Source organism: Arachis ipaensis, chromosome B3 (assembly GCF_059453495.1).
Source record: "Arachis ipaensis isolate K30076 ecotype BB chromosome B3, ASM5945349v1, whole genome shotgun sequence".
Taxonomy (NCBI): Eukaryota; Viridiplantae; Streptophyta; class Magnoliopsida; order Fabales; family Fabaceae; genus Arachis; species Arachis ipaensis.
In genome coordinates, this window is record NC_142438.1 from 117,593,855 (window position 1) to 117,603,658 (window position 9,804).

Sequence of the window (9,804 nt, forward strand, 5' to 3'; positions counted from 1 at the left end):
CTCCATTAGCGTATAATGATTAATAAAAGTAATATGAGCAGGAGATAATAAAAATTTAACCATAATATATTAATAATATAAAAAAAATTTATATTGGTACTTGATACGGCCGTTACAAATTCGATATCATAATTCGGCATTATATACAATAACTGGCATTATGCACTATAACTCGGCACTTTACGTTATAACTCGGCGTTATACGTTACAATCAGACTCAACGGACTACATCTTGGAATAAAAACGTCCGACCAGACATTATCACTTATTAAAACCTATTAATTATTGCTCTTCAATTCAGATGATCAATAGAAACGTAACCGACCTATTTTATCTCACCTATGAATGTATGATATTTTATCTTGTTATTGTACATAATTCGGCATTATATACAATAACTGGCATTATATACAATAACTGGCATTATGCACTATAACTCGGCACTTTACGTTATAACTCGGCGTTATACGTTACAATCAGACTCAACGGACTACATCTTGGAATAAAAACGTCCGACCAGACATTATCACTTATTAAAACCTATTAATTATTGCTCTTCAATTCAGATGATCAATAGAAACGTAACCGACCTATTTTATCTCACCTATGAAGGTATGATATTTTATCTTCAAATGATACATTGAATTCTTAATACTGACTTAAGTTTCGGAGTGCCTTTGCAGGTACACTCCCCCCTGTTTCTTGCTCAAAGCTCTACGCGATTGGACATCCTCTTGGAGTAAAGCTCGAATTACCACAAAGCTCAAAGGTCGGCACCGAAGATAACAACTCGGCGTCGATTCCCAGAGACCGAGCTCTCCCTCCAGGTATCCATACAAGAACAATTGGCGCCCACCGTGGGGCCTCGAAATAAACACCCTTCTTTCTATAGGCCCTATTTCCTTCTAATGGTTTCAAACTTACCTGCACCTTTGTAAACAAAGGTCATATAGTAAATCATTAAGGCCAGAAAAAGGCCGATCTATATCTGCTTTTCCGATCATTATCTGTCATCTCTCTATTTTTCAAATAATCTCTAGTATAATTATTTGCCGATCTATATTTATTTTTCCGATCAATATCTGTCATCTCTATTTTTCAATTCATCAGGTATATTTATTTGCCGATCTATATCTGCTTTTCCGATCAATATCTGTCATCTCTATTTTTTAATTCATCTGGTATATTTATTTGTCGATCTATATCTGCTTTTCCGATCAATATCTGTCATCTTTATTTTTCAATTCATCTATGGTATATCTATTTGCCGATCTATATCTATTTTTTCGATCATTATCTGTCATCTCTGTATTTTTCAAATCATCTCTGGTATATTTATTTGCCGATCTATATCTGCTTTTCTGATCAATATCTGTCATCTCTATTTTTCAATTCATCTGGTATATTTATTTACCGATCTATATCTACTTTTCTGATCAATATCTGTCATCTGTATATTTATTTACCGATCTATATCTGCTTTTCTGATAAATATCTGTCATCTCTATTTTTCAATTCATCTGGTATATTTATTTGCCGATCTATATCTGCTTTTTCGATCAATATCTGTCATCTCTATTTTTCAATTCAACTCTAGTATATCTATTTGCCGATCTATATCTATTTTTCCGATCATTATCTGTCATCTCTGTATTTTTCAAATCATCTCTGGTATATTTATTTGCCGATCTGTATCTATTTTTCCGATCATTATCTGTCATCTCTCTATATTTCAAATCATCTCTAGGATAATTATTTGCCGATCTATATCTATTTTTCCGATCAATATCTGTCATCTCTATTTTTCAATTCATCTGGTATATTTATTTGTCGATCTATATCTGTTTTTCCGATTAATATCTGTCATCTTTATTTTTCAATTCATCTATGGTATAATTATTTGCCGATCTATATCTATTTTTCGATCTATATCTGTCATCTCGATTTTTCAATTTATATGTTATATCTATTTGTCGATCTATATCTGTTTTTCTCATCTATATCTGTCATCTCGATTTTTCAATTTATATCTGTTATATTTATTTGCCAATCTATATCTATTTTTCCGATAAAAAATCGGTCATCTCTATTTTTCAATTCATCTGGTATATTTATTTGTCAATCTATATCTGCTTTTCCGATCAATATCTGTCATCTTTATTTTTCAATTCATCTATGGTATAATTATTTGCCGATCTATATCTATTTTTTCGATCTATATCTGTCATATCAATTTTTTAATTTATATGTTATATCTATTTGTCGATCTATATCTGTTTTTCTCATCTATATCTGTCATCTCGATTTTTCAATTTATATCTGTTATATTTATTTGCCAATCTATATCTGTTTTTCCGATAAATAATCTATCATCTCTATTTTTCAAATCATCTCTGGTATAATTATTTGCCGATCTATATCTATTTTTTTGATCAATATCTGTCATCTCTATTTTATGATTTATATCAATCATCTCTATATTCCGATTTATATCTGTTATCCCTATTTGCCAATTTATACCTGTTATATCTATTATCTGATTTATATCAGTCATCTCTATTTTTCGATTTATATCAATCATCTCTATATTCCGATTTATATCTGTTATCCCTATTTGCCAATCTATATATGTTATCTGATTTTCTGATCTATATCTGTCATCTCTACTTTCTGATTTACATCTGTTATCTCTATTTGCCGATCTTTATCAATTATCTCTAGTTGCCAATTTATATCTGATATCTCTATTTGCCAATTTATATCTGATATCTCTATTTGCCGATCTATATCTATCATCTCTACTTTTCTATTTATATCAGTTATCTCTATTTGCCGATCTTTATCAGTTATCTCTATTTGCCGATCTTTATCAGTTATCTCTATTTGTCGATCTTTATCAGTTATCTCTATTTGCCAAATTATATCTGATATCTCTATTTGTCGATCTATATCTGATTTTTCGATCTACATCTGTTATCTCTATTTGTCGATCTACATGTTATCTCTATTCTCTGATCTATATCTGTCATCTTTATTTGCCGACCTATATCTGTTATCTCTATTCGTCGACCTATATCTGTTTTTCTATTTTCAAATCTATGTCTATTATCTCAGTTTTCAGATTTATATCAATCATACTATGCTATATCAATCATTATCAGTCATTGTCAAATCTATATCAACTATCATCAGATCTATATCAACGATCTTTAATCAATTATCCATTCGCAATAATTCTTCAATTCAAAGTCGCATCGTTTACACATGCGCAATCAAACTCAATCTTCAATTCCGAACTATGACTATCAACAGTCAACAAACTCAATCACATATCATACAAGTACAAACACTGATCCATTCGCAACAACTCTTCAAATCGAAGTCGCATCGTTTACACATGCGCAATCAAACTCAATCAAATCACCAAACAACGGTGAACTAACTCAATATTCTCGTCCAACCAATTCACTTTTATCAAAATCGTCTCAGCAACTATTCAAATTAACTATTCAGTTCCATGAAAAAACCTAACCGTTGCATCTATTAAATCAACGGTTCAAAATTATATTAGAAAAATCAAAGACACAATCAATGACAAGACTACTACACTTTTCAATACACGTTAACTTCAAATCATGTCTGAAATTCAAATTATTCATTATTTTAATAAAGTAAGTTGATCTGGGGGCTCCATACCTATACCTCAAATCGCCGAGTTATAACTAAAAAAGCTCAACCTGCTTTATCAAAATATAGTCAGGCTAAGCTTGGGGGCTATGATACGGCCGTTACAAATCCGATATCATAATTCGGCATTAGATACAATAACTCGGCATTATGCACTATAACTTGGCACTTTACGTTATAACTCGGCGTTATACGTTACAATCAGACTCAACGAACTACATCCTGGAATAAAAACGTCCGACCAAACATTATCACTTATTAAAACCTATTAATTGCTCTTCAATTCAGATGATCAATAGAAACATAACCGACCTATTTTATCTCACCTATAAAGGTATGATATTTTATCTTCAAATGATACATTGAATTCTCAATACTGACTTAAGTTTCGGAGTGCCTTTGCAGGTACACTCCCCCTGTTTCTTGCTCAAAGATCTACGCGATTGGACATCCTCTTGGAGTAAAGCTCGGATTACCACAAAGCTCAAAGGTTGGCACCGAAGATAACAACTCGGCGTCGATTTCCAGAGACCGAGCTCTCCCTCCAGGTATCCATACAAAAACAGTACTCAAGGTTTTTTTATTTAATCAAAATTTTCTATTTATTAATTTAAATAAGAATACAAAAATATGATCAATTTGTACATTAATCTCATTTTCCTAGTCTGCAAAAGTAATACATTTTATTTTCATTTTTGATGGTTGTAATGAACCACAAATTTCCTTTCATTTTCATTTTTTTGTTAATATAACTACAAAATATTTTACAAATCTAATTTTTGTAGTGTCTAACTATAAAAATAAGACTAAATATACAAATTAATAAATTTATATTTTGTTATTTAAATAAAAATTATATTACTCAATCACTGATATTTATTTTTGTGTATAGTATAAATAGGATTAGCTCAAATGACATAACATTATCTATAATTTTATATAAATAAATTATAACTTATATACAAAAAATTATATATATAGTTTATGTCTTCTATCTAGCTATTATAAAAAATTTAATTAGATTTATTATTCATTCAATAAAATAAACAAAAATATTATAATTTAGATATGATAAAAATAAAAAAATTACACCTTAACAAATATGAATATTATAATTATGTAACGACCAAATTTTTAGTAGGTCTAAATACTATCAGTTATTAAGCGCTACTTCCGAGTAAATTTATAAAATTGTAGACTTTGTACTATATATACTATACACAAGAATCTGCTATGTTAACAGATTCGTATATGTTAGCCGGGTTTTATATGTCTTACAGTTTTAGTGTTAAAATTCAATCACAAATAATAATAAATAAATCATCACAAAAATTTTTAAATTAATTATGTGAAAAACTACGGTGTTACACTATATATATAAACTTATATATTTTTATTAATTAAAATGATAAAATATAATGTGTATATATAAATATTTATTAATTATTAAAATTTAATCTGACATATTAAAAACAATAGATTTAATATTGTACGTATTGCCAGATTAATAAAAATAGTTAATTTATTATCTATATTTTTTTAAGTTAAAAAAAATATTTTTAATTATTTAATAAGATAACCCTTAAATAGTCTTTCAAAGTAATAAAAACACTAGTTAAATATAAATTAAAACATTTCAGACTTTCAGTAGGCTAGCACAGTAATGCCTCATACTTTTACAAAAGCCATTTGTCCATTCCTTCAAGAGATAATTAACTCCGTTTAAAAGCTTTCATTTTTGTTGGACCCACATAATAACACTTGTCTATATTCTATTGGATATTTGAGCATTGCGGCAAATTCGGAACCGCAATAAAGAAACGATAAAGACATAACAACAATGGGTGAAAAAACTTAAACATACCCAGAACAACAGAGTAGAGAACCAAACATCAGGCGGTTGAGGAGAGTAAAAAAGACGCATGACTGAAGAAGTGACAGTGAGACATCGATAAATTGGAAACACTAAACAGAGGATTATAAGAGAGACGGAAAACATACAGAAACAACCACCACACATCACCAGCAACACCCACATTGAGATTTTGTTTTTCGGAGAATAAAAGAGCTGGGAACAAAATATGGTTTCATGTGTGATTTAAACAATTAATTCATTCAAAACAGAGCAATAATATTCAACATGAATAAAACATGAATTGAAGTTCTGAGTTTGAAGTAAGAGTGTTTGCAGTACGGTTTGAATCGATTGAGTAAAAAACTCAACGATAATATAATAATAGAAATAAAATTATAAGTTAGTTAAAATAAATAAATAAATCACATTTTGAATATAAAATATTTATTAAATAATAATAATACATGAAAAATATAAAAATATATAACACTAAATATGTTATAAATATAATTGTAAATATAATAATAAAATAATAATATTATAACTTATATTATACGGTTTAGATTAAATTGAATTGGTTGTAAAAAGTAAATTCATCCAATCTAACCATTTGCAAAAATTAAAATCCAATCCAATTCAAATTAGTTAAAATTTAATTGATTTTCGATTTAGATTGAATTAGATGAACGGTTTAATTTGAATTAATTTAAATTTGAACACTCCTAAATTGAAGTTCAATTCAAAGTATTGATTGATAGTAACACATGTTGAAAATTGAAAATATGAATACAATAAATTAAAAAAAATTGAGAAAAGAAGCGAAGGAAGGGAATAAAAAATTCAAGAATAAAGGAACTTGGTTAGATAAATATCTTGGATGGACTTGGATAGATAAAAAACTTGGATTTAGAACTTTTCTGTTTTGATATTTAATTACTTGTTCTCATCTTAATGCTTCTTGTAGAACTTACTTCGAACATTATAGCAAAAACCATAAATTTACCCAAGAAACATCATAACTGAGGTTGCCAGAAACTAAAGGACTAATTGTATTTCAAACATCAAAAGTCAAAACTGAAAACACAGCTGTGAGGGTGGGAAAAAAAAAAGAGACTGGAATAAAATATCAAATCAAAAGCATACAAATATAAATCCCTCCTAAACGAATTTAGGAAATCACACACGCGAGTTCCTAAATCTAATATCTGGGAAATGGGATCGGCAGAAGTCTTCACATTCCTGTGAAGGCTTTCTTAGCAACTCCAGAGGACGATCCAGCAGGAATCACTTTCAACACGTTAAACCTCACTGTCTTTGACAATGGCCTGTTAAAAGAATTCAATAAAATAAATGACAGAAAAGACTTTCCTAAGCCACAAAGATCACAAGATTGAAGAATCGAATACCAACCTGCATTGCCCTATGATAACATGATCTCCTTCCTTCACACGGAAGCATGGAGATATATGTGCTGCAATATTTGAGTGCCTCTTCTCGTACCTACAGTGATACCAAAACAAATTCGAGTAAGCAATTGGAAAACTATTTATTGGGTGACCTAACATTTCTCTAGGTAGAAAAAGAAGGATCACCTTTGGTATTTCTTAATGAAATGAAGATAGTTGCGACGAACGATGATAGTCCTGGTCATCTTGGCACTGTGGCAAGTACCGGCAAGAATGCGACCTCGGATGGACACAGTGCCAGTGAATGGGCATTTCTTGTCAATGTAAGTCCCTAGAAACAAGCAGACAAACCACTATTGTCAGAGGCATAGAAGATAATCACATCTACGAGTGAAAGTGTCCATGTAACTCCAACAAACACAACTGAAAATTCCATGTACAATTCCAACATCAATTACATCTTTGATCAGACAACAAATAAGGAGCATTGAAATGGCACTCTTAAAACTTTATGTAACTTCCAACCTAAAGGAAGATACCATCTTAACGAATATAATCTATACTCTCACCATGAATAGTTTACACAGACAAGCATAGATAAATAAGACCATGCTACAGCATTGAAAGGACAATCTATTATTATGTATCAATGTGATGCCCAATAATAGTGATTCACAAGAAGCAATTACATTATAAACAATGGATTTAACAGTTAAATAAAGAATAATTAAAACTCAATAGTTGAACAGAGATAATAAATAATAAATAAAAAAAAAGGTGGAAGGTGAAACCTTGAATAGCCTCTCTGGGAGTCTTAAACCCTAAACCAATGCCTTTCCAGAACCTGTTGCCTCCTTTTCCAGGCCTCTTCCCTTTCCCTGATTTCTTCGAGCTGCATCACACAGATTCCAAAATGCTCATTAGCCACTAAGAATATGAACACATGGAGTAACCGATCATGAACAAACTGAAAGGGAAAAAGAGGGAAGAGAATTACCAGAGGAAAACCTTGGGTTGCTTCAAGAAAGCCTTCTCCGTCTGCAGAACAAGTAGTAGAAAGTGTGAGACTTCAGAAACGAAAAGAATAATAAGTTGATGCGATTATCGAGTTGAAAAGAGAGTGGATCGATGATGGAACCTGTTCCGCCATTGGTGAATCCTAGAAGGTGCGTGGTGCAAGCAGCAGAGAGAATGAGCAGCAGCAGCAGCGAACAGCACGGAGCACGCAAAACCCTAATTCGAGCCAAGAGGATCGATCGCTTTATTATAAACAAAGGACCTGTTATCCCAAATGGGCTCTCCTTCAATCATGGAGCCCTACTATTTCTTTCTTAAGTCCATTTATGAACAGGTCCATTCTTTCTTGGCCCATTAATGATTACCCACTTTATACATTTTTATTTCGTCTGTCCATTAATGATGGTATATTTTTTATTTTTTATATTAAAAATAAAAAATTATCGATAAAAAAATAAAAATTTATTTCTTATATCATAAAAAAATAACAAAAAAAAAAATAGATAGACCGGCATAAACATTATTTTAAAAACAAGAGAGAGAAAGAAAGTTTATTGTAAAATAATATAATTATATGAAAAATAATTAAAAATTTATCTCATTTCCTTTATCTTTTAGTTATTTTTTAATTTATTCATTTAAATATTAAAAAGTTAAATTAAGATCCTCAATCATTATAATTATATAATATTTTTTTGTATATTCTCTTTCTATGATTTTTTTTCAATTATTTTTAATATATAAAATTATATATAAAAAATGTGCAAAAAAATATATCTATCACCCAACCATCTTTCATTCAAAGAAAAATATCACATTCATAGAGTTTGAAACTCAGCCATCTTTCACTCAAAACAAAATATCATATACAAAGAGTTCGAAATATTTATCATGTGTTTTTTTTCTTTTTTTTAATTTACGTACGCACATTTTTTTTTCAATTTTTTTTTCTTTTTTTTCTTCATCATTGATGTTAGTCATCTTTTTTTTTCCTTTTTTTTTATTTAAATGATCTAAAATTGATTTGGATGTATTTTTGTTCATAATTCAGTTATTTTGTCTGCTTGTTGTCAAATTAAATTTGCGTGTCGCAATCATTAACTAATTTCGGTTCATTTTTAAGTTAATTGAAGTGTATTTAATCTCGTTCACTTGGATTTGATGTAATTAGGTCGTCGAATATAATTGTAGTAGTTTTGGTGTCATTTAAGCCATATTGATGATGTTGTCTGATACAAAACTGATTTAGATGTATTTTTGTTCATAATTCAATTTTGTTTGTGTGCTTATTTTCAAATTGAGTTTGTGTGTCGCACTCATTAAGTAATTTCGGTTCATTTCAGATTTAAATAAGGTTCTCTTGGTTTGTGCTTGTTTTGAAACGAGTTTGTTTGTGTATTGTAATCATTAAATAATTTCAGTACATTCTGGATTTAATTTTTTGTTCATTCTGGATTTAATTTTCGGTTCATTCTGGATGTAAATAAGGTGCACTTCTGACCGTTATGTTTTAAATTGAGTTTATGTGTCGCAATCAAGGTTCTGAAAACCGGACCGGACCGGACGGTCGGATCGGTTCAACCGGGAACCAGCGACGCAAGCGGTCCGGTCCTCCTCCTATAACCGCTTGGAAAAAAACCGTTCAAAAACCGGCAAACCGGCCGGTTGGGCCAGATCGGTAACCGGCCGGTTCCCTTAAAACGACGCCTTTTTTACTTTTTTAAAAAAAAAACCCAAACACTCGTTCTCCAACCCCCCCTTCCCATTCATTCAGAATCATTCACCTAATCACCTCACAGCTCACTCCAAGGACTCCATCGTCGCCGAACCCTAGCCCTA

At 30.4% G+C, this 9,804-nt stretch overlaps 1 protein-coding gene across 1 annotated transcript; it reads right to left on the reverse strand.

Moving 5' to 3' along the window:
• Nucleotides 1-6,567: 6,567 nt before the first annotated feature.
• On the reverse strand, nucleotides 6,568-8,232 carry LOC107630820 (small ribosomal subunit protein uS17). Its single transcript, XM_016334067.3, has 6 exons — nucleotides 8,087-8,232; nucleotides 7,946-7,986; nucleotides 7,740-7,840; nucleotides 7,135-7,279; nucleotides 6,953-7,042; nucleotides 6,568-6,867 (listed from the first exon to the last, which is right to left on the reverse strand). Exons 1-6 carry the CDS (start codon nucleotides 8,096-8,098, stop codon nucleotides 6,774-6,776), a joined length of 483 nt encoding a protein of 160 aa, XP_016189553.1. The 5' UTR covers nucleotides 8,099-8,232; the 3' UTR covers nucleotides 6,568-6,773.
• Between the last annotated feature and the right edge of the window lie 1,572 nt (nucleotides 8,233-9,804).

Bases quoted from the DNA above. Each gene is read 5' to 3' on its own strand.
- LOC107630820 (XM_016334067.3), bottom strand. The intron at 7,043-7,134 runs GTGATCCTTCTT...GTATCACTGTAG, and splicing joins TTCATTAAGAAATACCAAAG to GTACGAGAAGAGGCACTCAA. The intron at 6,868-6,952 runs GTTGGTATTCGA...TTCTTTTAACAG, and splicing joins GTTATCATAGGGCAATGCAG to GCCATTGTCAAAGACAGTGA.